The sequence below is a fragment of the Tilletiopsis washingtonensis genome, assembly GCF_003144115.1.
Source record: "Tilletiopsis washingtonensis strain MCA 4186 unplaced genomic scaffold FA09scaffold_2, whole genome shotgun sequence".
Classification (NCBI taxonomy): Eukaryota; Fungi; Basidiomycota; class Exobasidiomycetes; order Entylomatales; genus Tilletiopsis; species Tilletiopsis washingtonensis.
Window position 1 is genome coordinate 997744 of NW_020311999.1, and position 19465 is coordinate 1017208.

Below are 19465 nucleotides of genomic sequence, written 5' to 3' on the forward strand. Positions count from 1 at the left end.
GCGGCTGCTTTCCTCCTCGCCATCACCTCCGTCTCGTCGCTCTGCGGGGCCCAGCGATGCACCGCACCTCGCACTCGTCGCCGCTCATGCTCGCCTGAAGCACGCCACACCATCCTCGCCGCTGCGGCCGTGTGCCTGCCGCCATGCCGCGCGTCCGCGTGCTTGCGCGCCGCCGTCTCGGGCCGTACGACGGGCTGCGTCTGCGCCTCGCCGACCTCGACAGGCCGGGCGGCGCAGAAGCGCCGCAGCCGCTCGAGGGCAAGGAGAGACCTTTCGCAGCGGTGCAAGGAGAACAGCGGCAGACGAGCAGCCGGGACAGCAGTGTCGAGGTGAGTTCAAGTCTGAATGATGCGGACGCAGGCAGCAGAGCACATCCAGGTGGAGCGGCGTATGTGTCCAGGCTGCTGCCGCTCGGCAACTGGTACGCACGTAGTGCTCTATGGCTCGGAACCTTTTTGCGCAATGTTGCCGGGCATGCCCGCTCACTAGCCCTCTCATCAGCAGACACAGCATGCCGCGTCGCCTGCGCCGCTCGACGACGATGTCTTCTCTTTCTCGTACTGCGCCTCCTCGCCATGTGCCGAGCCCGGCCGCTTGGAGCCAGTGGCACCAGCACAGCCGTCCTCGGATACTCTTCGGCCTCGCTCGCCCTCGCCTGCCGCAGCGATCCCGACGCAGCCTGCAGCCATCGACAGCGCAGCCGACGCGCATTCATCCGGCTCCTCGTGGTCGTCTGCCTCGTCGTCGTATCTCTCCTCGGCACCCAGCACGCCTCGCTCTGCGCTGTCTGAGCACTCTCTGCACAGTGCGCAGTCGTCGCGCTCCGTGCCCTCGCGCTCCACTACGCCGACGCCGCTCTCGGACCACAACATGCTCGACGCCTTGCTTGGCAGCATCGAGTCTTCCGAGCGCATCAACTCGCGTGTGCACAAGGGACGAGCAGCAGCATCGCGCCCGCTGCGTTCGCGTTCTGGCACAGACAATGAGCTGGACGCGGACGACCTGCTCGACGATATAACCCACGGCCGCTACGCCGAGCCAGCGACGCGCGCGTGCTCAAGTGCGCCCGAGGCACCACCAGCACCATCGCGAGCGCAGCGCTCTAGTCTCAGCTCTGATCAGCCGCTGGCGTGGCAGCGCCAGCCCGCGCGCTCCACCACTGCTACCGTTGCAGCCGCAAGCATCCAGTCGTCGCCTCTTCCTCGCATGCAACCCATCGCCGCCCCACGGTGCTTCCCGAGCGCCACTGCAGCGACTACGGCCGGGAGCGCACTGCACCGCCTGCCCTCGCTCGTCGCCAATGCACAGCGCCGCACACTGGCGGGCAGCGAAGCGCTGCAGGTGCGCATGCGTGCGCTGCTCGACGCCCTGCCGCCCGCTCCGAGGCCGCCCCTGCCAGCTGCGAACGCCTCACGGCCCCGGTCGGCAGCGACTTCAGGGCCCAGGCGCAGCACTGGTGGTCGTTTCCTTTCGGCAGCCGCGAAGCGGCGCGGCGGCTGAGACTGCATGCGTCCAGTGCACATGCTGTGCTCCTCCGCAGCCGGCGTTGGCCGTTTCGCTTGTGCAGCGCCAGCATCTCGACTTGTCCTCTCGCCCCCTCTCGCCCGCTCTGTGGCCTCTGACCCGTCAAGCTGGCCGTCTTCCGTGTCTCGTCTTCGCCCTGGTCACCTGTAGTTACCTTTTCATCTGTACTCTCAAGCATGCAGTTCCGTTTCCGGCAGAGCGCGTGTGCGGCAGGAGCGGTCGCATCCAGGTGACATTCCTCTGCCCTGTGACTCGCGACAGGCGCGCCGGAATCTCCGCAGGCGGTGTTCGCCAAGACGCAGCCATGCGCTGTCCGTGCGCCTGTTTTGTCCGCAGCTCACGGTGCCCGTCGCTGATGTCCTGCCCGATAAGCCGCCGTGTCGCGCGCTCATCCCTGCTTCGCGGCTCCTGCTGCGAGACAATTCTCAGCTGCGCCCTGTGGCGCACCTCGACGCACTCACGTTGCATGCCCATCCTACTGCTTCTTCTTCTCCTTCTGCGCCACCTCCTTCATCTCGACGGCGGCGCGCTGCGGCGCCTCGACCTCGGCGCCGAGCACCATCGCCAGCGCCACGGTGAAGATGAGCACGCAGGCGCCGGCGTAGGCGGGGCGGATCTCGCCGGCCCAGACGCTGGCGCCGCCGACGAAGAGCGAGCCCAGCACGCCGAGCTGGAAGGCGAGCAGGTTGGCGCGCGGCAGCATGGCGGAGAGCGCGAGGTGGATGTGGAGCGGAAGCAGGCGCGACAGCGGCGCAGCGGATGTTGAACCGCGGGCGTGCGCGCCGGGCAGCGTCGTGCCACACCAAGCGCGGAGGCGAGACAGCCCGGAGCGATCGTGGCGCTTCTCTTGCACCCGATCAGCAGCGCCGACACCTCGTGGGCGCTACTACGTCGCACATGGTCCAGCCTCACCTTGGGGCGGATCGGGGCAGCTCAGCCAGTTGCTGGCGTGGGAGCGCTCACGTGCGCCGGCCTCAGCCTCCCACACCTTCCCGCTGCTGCTGTACAGCAGCGACAGGCAGCACCGCCTCGTTCACGTTGCTCCTCGTTGCAGCATCGACAGCCGCTGAGCGCAGGCGGCCGATGACACCGCGCCGCTGCCGACGCACGCCAAGGCGCGGCCTCCTCGCGTGGCATGTCCGCCACGCAGCGCGCGCAGCGAGAACAGCCACGAGCCTCTGTTGAGCTCGGAGAAGCGGCGCTCCTTTCAAGCGCCTGATCTGGACGGCCTGATCTGGACGGCCTCGAGCAGCATCCGAAGTCACGGTTCTCAACCCGGCGCAGAGGCGAGTGCGACAGCCCGCAAGGTGCTGTTCTGGCGATGACCGGCGCCTTCGCTCAGCGCTCAGCATCCCACCTCCGCCCGGACACCCGGCTGCCTGCCGCTCTGTCAGGCACGATGATCGGCCACGCCGGAGCATGACTCTACTCCGATCGCCGCCTTGCTGCGTTCACTACAGCCTCAGAGGGCAGAGCAGCCCGAGAGCTTGAAGAGCAGCGGAGCTCCGCGCGTGGCATGCTGGGCGCGACGCAGAAGGCAGAGACGCCGAGTGCCAAGCCCTCGCTGCCGCAGCGCCGTGCATGGCAGAACCGCACCGGTGTCCGGAGCGGCGGCCGTGGCAGCGCTCGCAAGTCTGGCGGCTGCTGCAGCATGTCGACGAGCAGCTGCCTGATGCTGAGCTGCTGCTGTGCTCGCCATTGGCGATCTGGCGGGGTCGAGGATGGAAGAGCGCCTGCTGCGCCGAGCGGCGGCCGCCAGACGTTGCTGCCGCTGCGCCGGCGCATGACGGGCGGAGCGCCGTGGCCCTCATCACATCGGGGACGCGGCGTGCGTGCCTGCAGCGTTGCAGAGGGGCGAGCGGGCGCGGGTGCAATCAGGGGCAGCAGCAGCGCAGAGGAGGTCCGCTTGAGACTGCACGCCCAGCCGGGGCTGTGACGTCGCTGCGATGGAGGAGCACTCGAGGCCCAGCGCGCCTCTCAGACGAGAGGTGCGGCCGCTTCATGCCTGCTCTTGGCGTGCAGGCGCAAGCATCACCGCAAGACGCGGCGCCGAGCGCGTGCCGAGCGCAAGCGCGAAGCCCCTCGAGCTCGCCGAGCTGCGTGCTGCTGCTCTCGCGCTCTCCTGACGCGGCGCTGCGCCGAGCTCGTGTTGCTTCCTTCAGCACCGCCTCCATCCTCTCCAGCCCTCTCCATCCCGCACGCGTCGCCTTCTCTCTTCACTGCCACCTGCACCACGAGCCACACTCGCGCCGCTCCACTCTCCACCTTCGTCGCGCACCTCGGCGCGCACACCCGCGCACCATGCAGCTCCTCGCGCTCCTCGCCCTCGGTGCCGCCGCCGCAGTGGGCACACGCGCGCAGAGTGACTTTGCCGCCATCAACAACGTCACCAGCCTCGCAGGCACGTGGAGCAGCGGCAGCTTTCCCGTCAGCACCGGCCTGGTGAGTGCGCGCAGGGCGCGGGCCAAGGGAGGAGCGCGTGAAGGGGGGCGTGGTCGAGCGGGGCACGGCCAGCCGGGTGCAGCGCAGCAAGATCGACGGCACGCACCGAGAGACGCTGCGAAGCGGAGCACGCGACGCACAGACGGCCACGCCCATCTTATGAAGCATTCCTGCGCTGCTGCCTGAGGGGGAGGGGGGCGGCCATCACATGGCCACTGCTGTGCACCGTCGTCCTTCGCTCCGCGCGCCGCGCACCAGCTTGGCGCCTGGATGTCGCAGCGGACGACATCGCGCGCTTGCCAAGCATCTTCGACCGCGAGCGTGCTCGTCAGGCGCGCGATGTCTTGCGCGGTGATGTCGCTGCGCAAAGCTGCAGCCGGGCGCATCGTACGTCGGCGGCGCTGTGTGCTGGCGCCGGCTTTCTTGGGATCTCAGCAGCCGGTGCTATGCTGTGCCAGCCTCGGCCCGAAGCTTGGCTCGCATTGCCGGCGAACAGGGCATAGGTGCCCGTGCAAGCAGCTACTTGCAGGCGTGCACGCACACGGCGCGGCGTGTCGCGTCCATGACCAGACCGGTCGTGGGTTGCATGCAGTACCGCTCCTGCTGCCCGCATCTGTATCTCGTCACTGACGCCCTCTTCTCCTCAGGGCTTCTTCAACCCGATCACGAAGGACTTTACGATGCCCAAGGCTGGCGGCATCTCCTACAGCTTCACCAACGACGGCTTTTTCGAGACGAGCACGTACTCGTACACGTCGAACCGTGAGTCGGCATAGCTGTGTGTGAGAGGTGGAGATCTCGTAGACGGCGAGGCCCGACCAGCCTGGGCAGGCGGCGCTTCTCGCGCGCAGAGCGTGAGGCCAATGCGGTCGAGACGCAGGCTCCGCATCAGGGCAACGGCTGACCCCTCCATCGCAGCGGCGAACAATCGCTGCTTCAAGGCGGCACTGACGTGGCAGCACGGCACCTACACGTTCAACGCCAACAACTCGCTCTCGCTGCGGCCGTTTGCGCCCGACGGCTACGTGCAGGTCATGGACCCGTGCGCGGGCACGAGCGTGAACAAGTACAACTACAACCAGTGCGTGCCGCGTGCTGCGCAGAGAGTCGTGCGTGTGCTCACACGTCGTGCCAGGTTCGAGCTCATCCCGGCATGGTACAACTACCTCGACGCCCACCCGGGCTTCATGCCGCATGGCCAGACGGCCTACGCGCTGCGCCTCTTCAACGACGGCGGCAACGGCACGGCGGGTGCGCCGAAGGTGAGCCTGCGAACATCACCGCCGCACGCAGCACAAGCTGATGTCATGCCTTCGCACAGAGCGTGCTCTGGCTGCAGAACCGGCCGCCGAACATGCTGCCTACGCAGCAGCTCTACCAGGAAGTGCTCAACGCCTGAGCGCGTGCCGTCTCCTCGCTCGTCCGCTTCCGCTCTCGCTTCTTCTCGGTGCCCACTCAACGCCTCGTCTAACGTCATCGTTCTCCGTCTCACATCACTCGCGACCGCCGCGCCGACCTCTTGCGCCGCGCATCCGTCCCATCATCAAGCTTCGACTATTTCCACATCGCCTGCCAGCTCGAGCCAGCCGATTCGCCGCGCAGGCGCCAGGCGACGCTCGAGGCTCCCTCATCATACAGTTCCGCACCGCCAACCCCGCCCACACCACAGCCCAGGCTTGTCGCTCCTTACCCTCCTCTCCCCATACACTCTGCCCCTTCTCCCGCTTCCGCCCTCGTCTGCAGCTCTGACGGTGGGCGGGCCCCACACCTGTAATGCCGTGCCCAGCACGCGCCGTTCGCAAGACGCGCGTGAGCTGCACAATGTATAGTCCTCAACAGCTGCGAGTGAAGCGCCGCGCTCGTGTCAAAGCCTTGACACTACTCTGGGTGTTCTTGAGACGTAGACAGGCTCTCATTGCGGCCGTGTGGCCCATGCCTCGGCCTCTTCGCCCGCCGGCGCGGCCGTTGCCGGCGCTGACGGCGGCCGCGGCGAGGCCGGCTCGTCTTCTTCCTCGTCCTCTATCGAGAAGAGCGCCTGTTGTGGCGGCTTTGATGCCGGCGCGGCCGCTTGCGGCCGTCGCGGCTCCAGCTCGTCGGCCTCGGCATCCCACACGTCGCCGAAGCGCACGCGGCGCTCCGAGCGCGGTGCACGGCTGCCACGCGGCACGTCTGCGTCGTCCCAGTCCTCGTCCTCGTCGTCGCCGTACGCCTCGGCATCGAGCGGCTGGTAGAGACGCGCAATCTCGCGCTGGGCGCGGTAGCGCTTCTCAAAGTGGAACGAGGCGAAGAGGCCGAGCGACGAGCCCAGCAGGTTTGCCACGACGTCGCCCCACTGGAATGTCTTGTACTGCCGTGCCAGGTGTGAGCCGTGCACGCTGGTAGAGAGCAAAGGCGCACTCACGGGCAGCAAGCCTTGCACGAACTCTGACCCGATGCCGCCGGCGAAGAAGCAGACGAGCCACGTAAGGCTCAGCGGCGCATTGCGCCAGAGCCATGAGCGCCGTGCGTCCTGTCCCGCATTAGCAGAGGCGGGCGGGTGCAACACCTGCCGGGCTCACCTCGTCGACGTCCCAGATCATGTAGAAGAGCGCCGTGGCGGCGAGGAAGCAGACAAAGTGCAGCACCTTGTCGTTGAAGGGCACGTACGCCTGGCCGCGCGGGTGGAAGCTGGCGGGTGCGGCAGTGAGCAGGCGAAGCAAACGCTCCGACTCGGCGTGCAGCTCTCGCCGAGAGACACGCAGCCGCAGCGTTGTGCAAGAAGCGTGCCCTTGCATGAGTGACGACAGCCTGGCCACACAGACTGTACTGCACTCGCTGCAAAGCGCACTCTGCGCCTGGACTCTCTCTAGCTGCCACGCCGTGCGACCAGCTGACGCTGCTGTCGTCCACCCGCACTCACCCCAGGAACGCAAGGCCGAGCAGCGCGACGACGTTGAGCGCCGCCATGGCGGGGCGGATGCGCAGCGGCAGGCGTGCGCCGGCGGCCGAGAAGCGCAGCGGCGCCGAGTAGAGGAGCAGCTGCTTGGCGCGGGCGCGCGCCAGCGGCAGCGAGCTCGCGAGGCTCTCGCCGCGGCGGCTGCTGCTGCCGCCGAGGGGCAGCGCCAGCGGCATGGCGGCGCAGCGCAGCGGGATGCGACGATGCGGGGTATGCAGTGCGACAAGCACCGGTCAGCGCTGTGCGTGCGCTGCGGACACTGGTCCTCGGTGCGCTGCGTGCTGCTGCTGGCGAGAAGGAGGCGGGAGCGAGGCGGTGGTGGAGGGCCGGCGAGAAGCGTGGGACCGCCGCGCTGGCAGCGAGGCGCCGCCTTCGCCCGTGCACGCTGCGCCACAGCAACCGCCTCTTGAGTGCCGCCTTCACAGCCCGGGCCCGCCTCGCCGGCGCCACCCTTCACAAGGCAGAGAGCGACAGCAGGTGCAGCGTATCGCAGGTGCTGGAAGAGCCAGGGCCACAGAGCGTGTGCTGGGTGGAGCAGAAGCACGCCCGACGACGACGGCCGGCGCACGCGTGGAGCGGCCGAGGAGCGCCTTTAAAGTCGAGTCTCTGCCTCGGCTCCTGAGCGCAGCACGCAGAAGGTGGTGCCCGGTCGGGTGCCGCTGCTGCAAGCTGCCTCTCTCGACGGCCCCACGACCAGACCCTCGGGCCAGGCTCTTCGCTCGAGCCCCTCGTGGTGCCTCATCCGGGTCGCGCGACAAGGTCCTCGTAGCGCCGCCTGACGCAGGGGCAGGGCGCTCGCTGTGCCGGAGTCCCTCCGCTTCACCCCAGCCAGACGCGCCGCGCGCCGCGTGTGTGTTGCGGCCGGGCAGCGCTGCGCCTTCATTTACCTTTCTGCCGCGGCGCCTGTAGTCGGCCCAGTCATCAAATAGCGCTCGATACAATCGCGGAGGGTGCAGTGCTGCAGCGCTGCCCGGGTGCCGCTGCCCGCCTCGCTCCTGCAGCAGCTGCAGAGCGGCGTGCCTGTCTCGCATACTGGCGCCGTGCCGCGCTGTTGGACGGCGGCTGCCGCGCCCACGCCGCCCCGTCGCGCTCTCAGCCGCCAGCACCAGCAGCGCGCGGCAGGCGGGCAGCGGCGGCAGAGGCGCGCAGGCCGCTCTGCGCTGCGTGCTGGGCTGATGCTCTGCTGCCACGGCGCGTCGCGGCTGGCCTGCCCTGCCTTGCCCTGCCGCCGCGCCGCTGCGCTGCTGAGCCCTCAGGCCTCGCCGGCCGCCTGCGCTGGCGCGGCGCGGCACCACGCGGCACGGCAGCGCGCAGAGACACATCGCTCGTCGTCGTCGTCGGCGTCGTCGGTGCCGCGCGCGAGCATCGCATCACCACCACCCTCCCTCGCTTCCTCCCGCCGTTCCGCCGCCCTCACGCCCACACGTCGTGCTCACGTCCCTGCGGCACCGCTCTCCACGCGTGCACCCGTCTGCCACGTCTTGCGCCGCCCCTCGTCCACGCGCGCGCCTGTTCACGCGAGCCCGTCTCCTTCCCGTCTCTGCTCGCGCAGCGCCGCCAGGGCCACTCGGCACTCGCTCGCAGCCGTCTCTGCTCCGCGCTGCTCGTGCGCACATCTCGGGCCGTTCTGATTGACTTCGGACCGCTCCGGCACCCGTCTCGCAGCGCCTCGCCCCGCTGCACCTGCGGCCTCTGCCCTGCCAGCCTATCTGGTAGCCCCGCGCAGTCGTCCGCAGCAGTCGTAGCTGCTCGTCTGCCGTCGTCGTAGCTCGTGTCTAGTCCCTCTGCATCTTCTCTGGCGAGTTTGTGAGTGTCATGACCCTGGCGGGATGTAGAAGCGGTGCGCGAGTCGGGAGGGCGAGCGCCGCACTTGGCGTCTTGCCGACGACGAGATGCGCTGCATCCACTCGGCACTCTGCCGCTGCTGTCGCACAAGCATCTTCATCACGCATGCTGAGGCCACCTGCTCCGCTGCGCAGTCTGCAGCCATGGCGGACAACCAGACGCCCGAAGTCGACCTCGACAACGTCATCGACCGTCTGCTTGAGGGTGAGTTGCGCGCGCTGGCCTGCAGCAGTGTGCCGGCACTGATGCGCTGGCATTGCAGTCCGCGGCTCGCGCCCGGGCAAGCCGGTGCACCTTGAGGAGTACGAGATCAAGTACCTGTGCCTCAAGGCACGGGATATCTTCATCAACCAGCCGATCCTGCTCGAGCTCGAGGCGCCCATCAAGATCTGCGGTGAGTGCGCGCGTGCAGAGCGATGATGGCAGGTCCTGGGCGAGAGCGGCAGTGCCAGAGAGGGCCGGGATCCGCGCACGACGCCCATCCACGAGCCCGAGCTGATGCGAGTGCGCTGCAGGTGACATCCACGGACAATATTACGACCTGCTGCGCCTCTTCGAGTACGGCGGCTTCCCGCCGGAGGCCAACTACCTCTTCCTCGGCGACTACGTCGACAGAGGCAAGCAGTCGCTCGAGACGATCTGCCTGCTGCTCGGTGAGTCGTGTCTGCCGACGCGCTCGGCACGCCGCGACGCTGACCTCGCCTCGCCCGCAGCGTACAAGATCAAGTACCCCGAGAACTTCTTCATCCTTCGCGGCAACCACGAGTGCGCGAGCATCAACCGCATCTATGGCTTCTACGACGAGTGTGAGTGGCCGAGCGGGTCGCGTGGTGGTGCGAGGCGATGTGCGCGTGTGTCGAGCCGTGCGGGCACGCGCGCCGGACTTTGTAGGCGCTGTGGCTCGTGTCAGTGCTTATCGGGCACAGATGTGGCTGCGCCCGGCATGGCTTCGCCTTGTCGTCGCGCGAGACTGCGTCGCTGACGCCGCGCCCGCTCGCAGGCAAGCGGAGGTTCAACATCAAGCTGTGGAAGACGTTCACCGACTGCTTCAACTGCCTCCCGATCGCGGCGATCATCGACGAGAAGATCTTCACCATGCACGGCGGCCTCTCGCCGGACCTGCAGAGCATGGAGCAGATCCGGCGGGTGATGCGGCCGACGGACGTGCCGGACACGGGTGAGTCGCGCGCCGTGCCGTGCTGCGCGATGTGCACGTCCACTGACGCGCACGCCGCTCCTGCAGGCCTGCTGTGCGACCTGCTGTGGTCCGACCCGGACAAGGACATCAGCGGGTGGAGCGAGAACGACCGCGGCGTCTCGTTCACCTTCGGCCCCGACGTCGTGTCGCGCTTCCTGCAGAAGCACGACATGGACCTCATCTGCCGCGCCCACCAGGTCGTCGAGGACGGCTACGAGTTCTTCGCGAAACGGCAGCTGGTGACGCTGTTCAGCGCGCCGAACTACTGCGGCGAGTTCGACAATGCGGGCGCGATGATGAGCGTCGACGAGACGCTGCTGTGCTCGTTCCAGGTGCGTGTGCTGGCGGGGTGTCTGGGCATGGCGCGCACTGCAGCACACCGCTCCGCCCTCTCTGACCTGCGCGCCACACAGATCCTCAAGCCGGCAGAAAAGAAGCAGAAGTACGCCTACGGCGGCATCAACATGAACAAGCCCGTCACGCCCCCGCGCAAGCAAAAAAAGGGGGGCGCCAAGTGAGCGGCGCGCCGTAGGCGCTGCTCCTGCCCGCGCGCGCGGTGCGCGGCGAGAGAGCGGCGCTGCCGGGTGCGCGAGCGGTGCAGGGGTGGACGGCGACGGAGATGGAGGAGGCAGCGGCGGGGCGGTGATGCGCGCGAGCATCGATGCGCCGGAGCGCAGCGACAGACGCTCTGATCGCTCAGCGCGAGCGGCAATCCTGGCGCGCATCGCAGAGAGCACAGCGAACGAGCGCTGCACACTTCTCCGCGATGTCGGACGGCGTCGAACTCCAGCATGCGGCTCTCGAGCGCGGCGACGCTCGACGCTGCACGCCCTTTCGAGAGGCGAGCAGCGGGTCACAAGCACTCAGACTGTGCGCAAATGCGTCTCCGAGCGCCATGCCGCAGACGAGCAGCACGCAGCTCGCCGTGCGTCGCGTGTCGGAAGATTTCTTTGGCCTCGGCAGCGATGCCACGCCACTCGCTCCGCCATCCGCCGGCGCCGGCGTCCACGACGCACACGACTCCCAGCTCTCGCACCCTGCCATCCTCTGCACTCCCATCTCGCACGTCCCATCCCGTCTCCGCGCCTCGCGCACTCCCTCCACATCTGCTTGTGCTTCCCCTTCTTCTCTCCTCCCTGTCTTGGTCCACCTTTCGCCCCTCTCCACCCCTCTTCCGCAAGCCTTTTGCCACACGTCCTGCGTGCCGTACACCATTTCCACTCCCACCAAGCTCCACGCTAGCCCGCTGCTCCACAAGACGAACGAACGAATCGAGGATGATGTCTCGCTGTACCCGCTGTCGGCGTGCGTTGCCCGCGCACGGCACCTCTGCGGCCAGCGCACGCTGCCGCTCCTCCCCCTTCCCGGCGCCTCTCGCGGCGCCGCTCCTCCATACACACCCCTCTGTCCATATGCGCCACCTCACTCCTTTCCGCCACCCTCCTCGATATGAATGAGATCCGCTGCTGCTGCCCTGTGTGATCGTCAGACCCGGGTTGTGATGGTCTCGCAGCTGTGTGCTCGGCGCAAGGCACGCGACACATTCTTATTGGTGCCCGCCGGCGCGCCCGCCGGCGCGCCCGCCGGGCCGAGCTGCGCCGAGCCTTCGCGCTTGCTCGGGTCCAGCGCCGAGTCAGGGTTCGCTCGCGGCCAGACGCGCGCTGCTCGCGCTCTTCAACACCTCAAGGACCAGCAAGCAACAGCAAGCCGCAACAGTCATGGGCGCCCCAGCACTTGTCACGCTCGACGACATCCGTGCCGCACACGAGCGCATCCGGCCGCATGTGCACCGCACGCCGCTGCTCACCAGCGCCGCGCTCGATGCGCTGGCCAGCGCCCGTCTGTGCCGGCCCGACGAGCGTGTGCGCGTGCGCCTGGCGCTCAAGTCGGAACACCTGCAGAAGGTCGGCGCCTTCAAGATGCGCGGCGCCACCAACGCCACGCTCCGGCACCTCGAGGAGGTGCGCAAGGCCGAGCCCGACTTTGACGTTGCGCGCCTTGCGCTCGTGACGCACTCGAGCGGCAACCACGCGGCAGCGCTCGCGGCCGCTGCGGCCAGCGTGGGCGCCAAGGCGCACGTCGTGATGCCGAGCAGTGCGTCGTGATGCTGTGTGGTTGCGGTACATTGCTGACGACAGGATGTGCAGACGCACCCGGCGTCAAGAAGGCGGCCGTGGCGGGCTACGGCGCGCGCATCTACTTCTGCGAGCCGACACTCGTGGCGCGCGAGACGACGGCCGAGCGGGTGATGGAGGAGCAGCGCGCGGCCGGCGCCCACGCCGTCTTTGTGCACCCGTACGACGAGGCCTGGGTCATTGCTGGCCAGGGCACGCTCGGCATCGAGCTGCACCAGCAGGTCGCGCAGCTCGAGCAGCGCGCCGCCTGCTCACACGCGGCAGAAGCCAGCGCCTCGGCAGCAGACCCGAGCCCTAACGCGTGGCAGCGCAGAGGCACCGACGAGCCGCAGCTCGACTTTGTCGTCGCACCCGTCGGCGGCGGCGGCATGATGAGCGGCGTCTCGACGGCAGTGACGAGCCTCGACAAGCGCATCGAGGTGCACGGCGCTGAGCCGGCCGGTGAGTAGGGCGCAAAGGACCACACTGCTGCTGATGTTCCGCTGCCAGACGCCGACGATGCATACCGCTCGGTGCAGAGCGGCAGCGTCCAGCCGGCCGTCGTGCCGGCGCGCACCATCTGCGACGGCCTGCTCACGTCCCTCTCGGAGCGGACCTTCGCACACGTCCAGGCACACGTTAAGGAGATCCACCTCGTCGATGACCGCGAGACGCTCGCGGCGATGCGCCTCGTGTACGAGCGCATGAAGCAGGTCATCGAGCCGAGCAGCGCCACGTCGCTCGCCGTCGTGCTCAGCTCAGATAGCTTCCGCGACGCGGTGCGGCCCGCCATCGAGGCCAAGGCGCGATCTCTCGCGGACGGCGAGCACGCTGAGATCCGCATCGTGCTTGTCATCACGGGCGGCAATGTGGAGCTGAGCAAGCTCGTGCGCGCCATGGAGCAGGCCGAGGAGACGCAGTCATAGAGTCCGCATAGCAACACATCGGGCCACGCGTGATGCCGCAACAATCCCATTCGCGATCTAGGGCTCCTTGACTGTCATCTCGCCCTCCTTGAACTGACGGGCCCACTGAGAGAGCGTGTGTGAGCAGAAGGGCGCGCTTAGCCACGCAGCGGCACTCACCGCCATCGACGGGATCTGCTTCGTCGGCGGGTTGTGGCGCCACTGCCGTGCGGAGTGTCAGCCACGGGCTCCCGAGCTGCTTGCTCGTGCGGACGGCCAATCACTGCCGTAAGGCCCCGCAGACACGAGTCATTGTCCCCACAGGATCTCGTCTTGGCGGAACGAGAATGCCTCGCGTGCGCTCGCCCGTGCCCGACCGCATCTCTGGCGCGGATGCCACGTTGCCAGGCACGCGTGCGCCAGCCGCAAGTCTCTGCATACCCATGCTCGGCAGCGCATGAATGACAGATGGGCTTTGGCAAGTGGCCTGTCCCCCGGCATGCCTGCGCGCACCATCACTAAGAGCAGGCGTGTAGTCCCGCGGCCGGACGCCGATGCGCCGAGTGTCCTGCTCGCTCTTTCGCACCGCCGATCGCCCACGACACTAATCCTGCCACCCTGCTCCGCCGCACGCATCTGTCTCTCCGCCTGCACTGCTGTATGCTCACCTCGCGCTCTGCGCTGTAGTTCCAGATGCCCCACGTCGCCAGGGCGATGCCCACGGCGCACACGGCCGTGTTCGAGGCCCAGTTCGTCGGGCTGTGCGAGCGCACGTCAGCAGCGCGCCTCGCAAAGCGCGTGGGCTCAGCATGCGCACCGAGTCCACCAGCCGCCTGTGGAGCGCAGAGCGATGAGCGAGGGTTCCGTGCCGTGCTGCTGCCGGCGCACTCACCAGCTGGCGACCAGACCTCCTTGGGGTATGGGTAGCGGGGACCGGCGCCCTGAGGGAGTCAACAGGGTCAGACGAGTGCGTTGCAGTCGTGCTGCCTGGCGGCGCGCTGCAGCCGCACCATGGTGATGTGAGATGGGAGAGGTGGTTGTGGAGAGCAGCAGCGCGCAGGCGCATCGGCGGCCGCTCGAGGCGCGCCGGGCCGCGACGGCGAGATGCGCGCCCGGCGCCGGCTGCTGACTAAGCACCGCGCACAGGCACGCAGGCGTGAGAGCAACACGGCGCAGCGGCACGGCTAGCGTGCCCCTGGCGGGGGTGAGTGTTGTGCGCCGCTGCTCCTGTCGTCCTGCAACCACCTCAACCTTGCCGATGTCGGTCGAGCGCGACTTCAGCGTCGTCTTTCGCCTGCGCCCGCTGCTGCAGGCGCCGGGCGCTGAGCAGCAAGAGCCGCTCGTCACGGTCGACGAGGGCGCTGCGGCCGGCGCTGCTGGCACCCATACGGCCGTCGTGAGCCAGGAGCGCAAATCGTGGAAGCACGGCGAGACGGCCGAGCAGCACCGCTTCGCCGCACACCGCGTCTACGGCTGCGAGGCGCAGACAGACGAGCTCTTCGACGAGCACGTCGCGCCGCTTGTCCCGTTTGCGCTCGACGGTGGCTATGCGACGGTGCTCGCGTATGGCCAGACGGCGTCGGGCAAGACGCACACGCTCTCGCACTGCTCTGCCGCCGCTGCGCGCGTGCTCAGCGCAGCGAATGCAGCACGCAGGCCTGGCGGCAAGGGCTGCCGCATCACCATCTCGTGCATCGAGATCTACGGCAAGACGGTCAATGACCTGCTCGACGCCGCCAACAAGCGCGCCGCCGTCGCCGAGGACATGCAGGGGCGCGGCGTGCTGGCGCGCGTGACGGAGCGTGAGGTGACCACCGAGCAGGAGATTCTCACCGCCATGGAGCAGGCGTGGGCATTGCGGCGCACCAGCGCGACAGCCAAGAACGCGCAGTCGTCGCGCTCGCACGCGCTCATCCGTCTGACGCTTGCGCCCGAGGGCGACGCCAATGCCACGCCCGGCGTGCTGCAGCTCGTCGACCTCGCCGGCTCGGAGCGCGCCGCGGGCGACTCGGCGAGCCACTCGTCGGAGCGCATGGCCGAGACGGTCGCCATTAACACGAGCCTCATGGCGCTCAAGGAGTGCATGCGCGCGCGCTCCGGCGGCGCCGCGTCGGATGCCTCGGCCAAGCACATTCCGTTTCGCAGCACGAAGCTCACGCTGGCGCTCAAGGAGGCGTTCGACCTCTTCTCGCGCCAACCTGCGACGACGGTGTTCATCGCGACGGCATCGACGGCGGCGGCGGACATCTCGGCCACGCTCAACACCTTTCGCTATGCCTCTGCGCTGCTGCTCGTGCCGCAGCGCCTCGTCGTGCAGGAGCCCGACCCGCGCGACGTGACGTACTGGTCCAACGCCCGCGTGCTCGAGTGGCTCGCCAAGTACGGCGGCGCGGCACTCGTGCGGCCCCAAGACGTGGCGCCATACGAGGACGGCCTGGCGCTCTCGCGCGTGCCCGAGGCCGATTTTATGGCGCGGCTGCAGCGCGGCAGCGACGGCGCGCTGCAGGGCGAGTCGGCACGCAGGCTGTACCTCAAGTGGTGGCGGATCGTCATTGCCTCGCGCACGCTGGCGAAAGAGGCACGCGCCGCCGAGTGGAAGCGCACCAAGGCGGCTGCAGCGGCGGCGTCTGAGGCTGCCGACGCCGAGGCGGCGCGCGAGATCCTGGCCGACGTGCAGTGCGAGTGATTGTGGGAGAAGTACTGTATTTATAGCATTTTGGTGCCTGCGCAGACAAGAGGAGGCCTGGACGAGACGTAAGCGCACGACACGCGCGGCCGCAGCACATGCCGGACGGGCAGGAAACGTTGAGGAGAGCACGGGAGGCCTGGGCATGGGAGGGGATGAGGACACCGACGATGTGCGAGCACGCGAGACGCCACCTCTTGTCCGCATGCAAGCTCGGATCTGCGGCAGGGTCGCTTGGAGGACGCGATGACTGTGGAGGACAGAGAAGGAGGTGACACGTAGCATGGCTGTGCGCGGACGTGCCGCTCGCTCAGCCCTTGATCTTGACCTGCATGATGCTCTCGGACACGCTGCGGGCAGGCGTGAGCAGGCGAATGGCCCACGCGGCGCAAACGACTCACAAGTGCGCCACGACGCTGCGCCCGCCAAAGAAGCGTCCGTTGAGGCCGGCGATGGCCTTGGTGGCGCCGTCGACATCTGCGAAGCGCACCCAGATCTCGCCTGCGCTGTCGCGGTCTACGTAGCACGCATCTACGGGCCCGTACTTGTCCGCACACTCGCCCTTGACTTCGTCGGCCAGCTCCGTGTCCCAGTCCTTGTCCTCCTCTCTGTAAAGGTGTCAGTGCGTGTCCTTGGCAGCTGCGCGTGCGGTGCTCACTCTTCCGGGTTGAACATGTTCTTGAGCAGCACGGCCTTGCTGACTGCCTGCGGGATGGAGGAGGGGCGGAATCTGTGCGCAGATGTGAGCGCTTGAAGGACAGAGGGGATGCATCGGACGCACTGCTGAGTCGGCATACTGGGCGCGGGCGCGGGCGCAGGCTGCTGCGTGCGGGCAAGCTTCTCCATCAGCGCGGCTCGTCCAGCAGAAGTCAGGCCACCTGCGAGAGAAGCGTGAGCTGTGGTAATGGAAGAGCAGCACCGCGGCACGCACCGCCACCGCCTTCGTCAAACGACGATGTCGTCTGCGCATTGTGTCCCGACATGGCCTCGAGCATCTGCGAATTGGTGCCCATGGCGCGCGCATTGACGTGCCCGACCTTGATGGCGCTGCCGGCGAGCTCGAAGTTGTCCATGTGCTGGATGGCGCGCTCGGCGTCTGCGCCGTTGCGGTACTGCACAAAGGCGAAGCACTTGCTCTTGCCGTCGGCCTCGCGCGGCAGGTCGACATTCTCGATGGTGCCAAAGGGGTCAAACACGTTGCGCAGGTCAGCGTCTGTGATCTCCGGGTGCAGCTTGCCCACAAAGATGCGCGCATGCGCGTTGTGGTGCGAGCCGCGCGCGAGCGCCGACGGGCTGATGCCGGCCAGGTGGATCGGGTTGCCGGCCGAGTAGTGCGGCGGCAGCGGGATGTTGGCGAGCACTGACGGATCAATGACGGGCACCGACATCGAGCCCGAGTCGCCGGCGTTGGGTCGGATCGGCGCCTGTGCGGTGGACGCGCCCTCGCCGCGGTTGCGCGCGGCCTCGGTCAGCTGCACCATGATCGGCAGGCCGAACAGCTTGGTGCCGGACAGGCCCAGCGCGCGGTACACGCATTCCTCGTCGCGCAGCTCGACGTAGCCGATGCTGGAGGGGGAGAGGGGGGGTGTCAGCACCGTGGCATGTGCGAGTGCGACGCACGGCACTCACCCCTTGCTGCGCCCCGTGATGCGGTCCTGCACGATGCGCACATCCTTGACCGTGCCCTCGCCCAGGTGCTCCTCGAAGAACTCGCCGAGGTCGCGCTGCCCGAGCTTGTTGGCGAGCTGCGAGCAGAAGATGCTGCGCCGCTCGTAGTCGTCGGCCTCGGGCGTCTTCATGCGCTGCTCGCGGCGCGGCGGCGGGCGGCGCGGACTCAGCGGGCGCCCGCCACCGCCGCCGCGGTAGTCGTCGCGCGGCCGCGCGTACGGGTCGCGGTCGTAGTAGCCACGGCCGCCGCTTGGCCCGCGTGCGTGCGGCGGCGGCTCGCGGTCGTAGTAGCCGCCTCGCGGCGGCGGTGGACGCTCGTAGCCGCGGCTGCCGTAGCGCTCGCCACGGCCGCCGTCGTCGCGCCGGTCGTAGTCGCGCCGGTCGCGGCGGTCAGACGTGCGGCTGCTGCCGCGCTCGCTGCGCCGGTCCTCGGAGTGGCGCGACGGCGGGTCGAGGCGCCGCTCGAGGCTGAGACGTGGGCCACTGCGCGAGTCGTCGCGGCGGCGCGGCTCGCGGTCGCGCGAGTCGCTGCGCAGCGTCGGGCTGCGGCTGCGCGACGTTCGTGCCGGCGGGCTGCGGCTCGCGGTGCGGCCGCGTGGCGCTCCGCTGCGTGCGCCCTTTGACGCCATCGCACGCCTGGAGACGGTGTCAGTAGGGCGGTCTTCAGCTGCGCGGTGCGGGCCACTCACTTGCGCAACTGCGCCGCCAGCTCCTCCTCGCGCGCGGCGGCCGACGGGTCGCGCGGGCGCTTGCGCTGGTCGCTCGGGCTGCGCGAGCGGCGCGGCCGCGGCGACGGGCTGCGCGACGGCGGGCTGCGACTGCGAGGGCTGCTGTCGGCCGTCTGCCGGGCCGCACTGCCGCTGCCGCGCGGCGCCGGGCTCGAGTCGCTGGAGGAGTAGGTGCGAGTGTTGGACGTGCGGGCGCGCGGGGCGTCGTCGTGGTCGGGGTACGAGACACGGCCGCGGCCACGCACGCCGTTGCTGGCGGGCGGGCGGTCGGGCAGGCGTGCTTCTTCGCGGTCGGCGTACATGCTGGCGAGGATGGTGGTGGGAGTGAATGAACGCCACGTCGGCGCAGCCGGCGCCAATCTGCGCCGGCACCGCACCGACGCGGCGCGGCGCACACGACAAGGCAAATGCCGTCTCCGCAGGGAGTCGCGCACGCACGGGAGAGGCCGGTCGCCTTTGGCAGCTTGCCCAAGTGGACTTCAGAGAGAAGGGATTGTGCTCTGGCTCTGGCCATACGCCTCAAAGCTCTGCATGTTTGGCTGGGTGTAGTAGCCTGACAGAAGCAGGAGAAGGGGCAGACACAGCCTGGCACTCACCACTCTTGCTGTTCTTGCTGAGCTCCTTGTCTTTGAGGCCAGCACTGTGCCAGATCTGCGGCAGCAGGAGGATCAAGATCTTGTCTGCAGCTCCTTCAGACTCATCCATGCTCCAGTGTACTGCCAAGATCTCTCAAGGGAGCCAATCAAGGAAGGACAGTACAACAATCCTGCAGAGGGTGCAGGTAAACATGTGGTGCTGCACCAGTGTACACGCACCAAAGGCAGATATTAAACTCAGCTCTCAACTCATTCATCATAATGTGAGCCACCACAGACATCTCCTGCTTCCCCTTGGCCAATATCCTCTTCAACCCCGCTTCACCTCCATCTTTTCAGCTGCATCCCTGCTCCATCACCTCCCACTGCATGGCACACTTGGCCCAATGCTCCTTGCTAGTCTCTGTGCTGCATCCTCATCACCCTTGCGCCATCTGCCATGAGACCAATGTTGTTCCTCAGTGTCATGTGACCCCCTGTGCATGACTGCCTATGCGCTGTTGTCAATGTTGTTAGAAATATCATCACTATGCTGTTGCTGTAGCAGGTCCTGCGCAGCATGCTTGATGTGCCTCTGCACATGGCCAACTAGCTTGTTGACGCCAGCATGGACTGCTATGCTGATAATGGTGGCAAAGTGAGCAACATGTCAGCTTGTCAGCGCTGTTGTAGACTAGGAGGCTGTCCAAGGCAGCAAGGTGTGTTTGCTTGCACAAAAATGACCCCAAGCTGATCTTCATTGTGGACAAGACAGAGATCAAGTCAATCAAGCCCCTGCAAGTTGAGCAGCACGCTCCACTTAATGTCGGAGCGGTCACAGTGAT

General features: G+C 67.9%; 9 protein-coding genes across 9 annotated transcripts; 5 read left to right on the plus strand and 4 right to left on the minus strand.

Moving 5' to 3' along the window:
* Positions 1-25: 25 nt before the first annotated feature.
* On the plus strand, positions 26-1707 carry FA09DRAFT_327727 (hypothetical protein). The gene is made up of 2 exons (XM_025741501.1): positions 26-329; positions 502-1707. The coding sequence occupies exons 1-2, from the start codon at positions 144-146 to the stop codon at positions 1498-1500; spliced, it is 1185 nt and encodes a 394-aa protein (XP_025601302.1). The 5' UTR covers positions 26-143; the 3' UTR covers positions 1501-1707.
* A 32-nt stretch (positions 1708-1739) lies between these two features.
* On the minus strand, positions 1740-2370 carry FA09DRAFT_358363 (hypothetical protein; the record flags this gene model as incomplete). Its single annotated transcript, XM_025744948.1, has 2 exons — positions 1740-1935; positions 1986-2370. A coding segment is annotated over one exon (336 nt), but the record flags the coding sequence as incomplete, so codon positions are not given.
* Positions 2371-3660: 1290 nt separating this feature from the next.
* On the plus strand, positions 3661-5806 carry FA09DRAFT_327729 (hypothetical protein). The gene is made up of 5 exons (XM_025741502.1): positions 3661-3966; positions 4614-4728; positions 4885-5047; positions 5102-5228; positions 5288-5806. The coding sequence occupies exons 1-5, from the start codon at positions 3826-3828 to the stop codon at positions 5363-5365; spliced, it is 624 nt and encodes a 207-aa protein (XP_025601304.1). The 5' UTR covers positions 3661-3825; the 3' UTR covers positions 5366-5806.
* Positions 5807-6058: 252 nt separating this feature from the next.
* Positions 6059-6945, minus strand: FA09DRAFT_292313 (hypothetical protein; the record flags this gene model as incomplete). The annotated part of the gene is made up of 4 exons (XM_025740002.1): positions 6059-6313; positions 6368-6475; positions 6525-6633; positions 6866-6945. Coding segments are annotated over 4 exons (552 nt in total), but the record flags the coding sequence as incomplete, so codon positions are not given.
* Positions 6946-8889: 1944 nt separating this feature from the next.
* FA09DRAFT_336413 (putative serine/threonine protein phosphatase PP1) lies at positions 8890-10462 on the plus strand (the record flags this gene model as incomplete). Its single annotated transcript, XM_025743881.1, has 7 exons — positions 8890-8950; positions 9009-9140; positions 9262-9399; positions 9460-9552; positions 9747-9923; positions 9990-10276; positions 10358-10462. The coding sequence occupies 7 exons, from the start codon at positions 8890-8892 to the stop codon at positions 10460-10462; spliced, it is 993 nt and encodes a 330-aa protein (XP_025601306.1).
* Positions 10463-11522: 1060 nt separating this feature from the next.
* Positions 11523-13052, plus strand: FA09DRAFT_304301 (tryptophan synthase beta subunit-like PLP-dependent enzyme). The gene is made up of 3 exons (XM_025740464.1): positions 11523-12038; positions 12092-12520; positions 12569-13052. The coding sequence occupies exons 1-3, from the start codon at positions 11663-11665 to the stop codon at positions 12982-12984; spliced, it is 1221 nt and encodes a 406-aa protein (XP_025601307.1). The 5' UTR covers positions 11523-11662; the 3' UTR covers positions 12985-13052.
* On the minus strand, positions 13042-13976 carry FA09DRAFT_336415 (hypothetical protein; the record flags this gene model as incomplete). Its single annotated transcript, XM_025743882.1, has 6 exons — positions 13042-13089; positions 13144-13185; positions 13632-13722; positions 13781-13796; positions 13856-13904; positions 13929-13976. The coding sequence occupies 6 exons, from the start codon at positions 13974-13976 to the stop codon at positions 13042-13044; spliced, it is 294 nt and encodes a 97-aa protein (XP_025601308.1).
* A 227-nt stretch (positions 13977-14203) lies between these two features.
* FA09DRAFT_327733 (P-loop containing nucleoside triphosphate hydrolase protein) lies at positions 14204-15685 on the plus strand. The gene has a single exon (XM_025741503.1). It carries the CDS (start codon positions 14222-14224, stop codon positions 15647-15649), a length of 1428 nt encoding a protein of 475 aa, XP_025601309.1. The 5' UTR covers positions 14204-14221; the 3' UTR covers positions 15650-15685.
* A 96-nt stretch (positions 15686-15781) lies between these two features.
* On the minus strand, positions 15782-17928 carry FA09DRAFT_304311 (RNA-binding domain-containing protein). The gene is made up of 6 exons (XM_025740465.1): positions 17279-17928; positions 16581-17215; positions 16431-16527; positions 16308-16379; positions 16051-16257; positions 15782-15999 (listed from the first exon to the last, which is right to left on the minus strand). The coding sequence occupies exons 1-6, from the start codon at positions 17446-17448 to the stop codon at positions 15960-15962; spliced, it is 1221 nt and encodes a 406-aa protein (XP_025601310.1). The 5' UTR covers positions 17449-17928; the 3' UTR covers positions 15782-15959.
* Positions 17929-19465: the final 1537 nt, after the last annotated feature.

What these genes read in the sequence shown, in the direction of transcription:
- FA09DRAFT_304301 (XM_025740464.1), top strand. Translation starts at nt 11,663, where the DNA reads ATGGGCGCCCCAGCACTTGTCACGCTCGACGACATCCGTGCCGCACAC. An exon ending in GCACGTCGTGATGCCGAGCA is followed by an intron (nt 12,039 to 12,091) that starts GTGCGTCGTGAT and finishes CAGGATGTGCAG; the next exon opens with ACGCACCCGGCGTCAAGAAG. An exon ending in GCACGGCGCTGAGCCGGCCG is followed by an intron (nt 12,521 to 12,568) that starts GTGAGTAGGGCG and finishes TTCCGCTGCCAG; the next exon opens with ACGCCGACGATGCATACCGC.
- FA09DRAFT_327733 (XM_025741503.1), top strand. Translation starts at nt 14,222, where the DNA reads ATGTCGGTCGAGCGCGACTTCAGCGTCGTCTTTCGCCTGCGCCCGCTG.
- FA09DRAFT_327729 (XM_025741502.1), top strand. Translation starts at nt 3,826, where the DNA reads ATGCAGCTCCTCGCGCTCCTCGCCCTCGGTGCCGCCGCCGCAGTGGGC. An exon ending in AACAAGTACAACTACAACCA is followed by an intron (nt 5,048 to 5,101) that starts GTGCGTGCCGCG and finishes ACGTCGTGCCAG; the next exon opens with GTTCGAGCTCATCCCGGCAT. An exon ending in GCACGGCGGGTGCGCCGAAG is followed by an intron (nt 5,229 to 5,287) that starts GTGAGCCTGCGA and finishes GCCTTCGCACAG; the next exon opens with AGCGTGCTCTGGCTGCAGAA.
- FA09DRAFT_327727 (XM_025741501.1), top strand. Translation starts at nt 144, where the DNA reads ATGCCGCGCGTCCGCGTGCTTGCGCGCCGCCGTCTCGGGCCGTACGAC. An exon ending in GCCGGGACAGCAGTGTCGAG is followed by an intron (nt 330 to 501) that starts GTGAGTTCAAGT and finishes CCCTCTCATCAG; the next exon opens with CAGACACAGCATGCCGCGTC.
- FA09DRAFT_304311 (XM_025740465.1), bottom strand. Translation starts at nt 17,448, where the DNA reads ATGAAGACGCCCGAGGCCGACGACTACGAGCGGCGCAGCATCTTCTGC. An exon ending in ATCACGGGGCGCAGCAAGGG is followed by an intron (nt 17,216 to 17,278) that starts GTGAGTGCCGTG and finishes CTCCCCCTCCAG; the next exon opens with CATCGGCTACGTCGAGCTGC. An exon ending in CCCAGTATGCCGACTCAGCA is followed by an intron (nt 16,380 to 16,430) that starts GTGCGTCCGATG and finishes ATCTGCGCACAG; the next exon opens with ATTCCGCCCCTCCTCCATCC.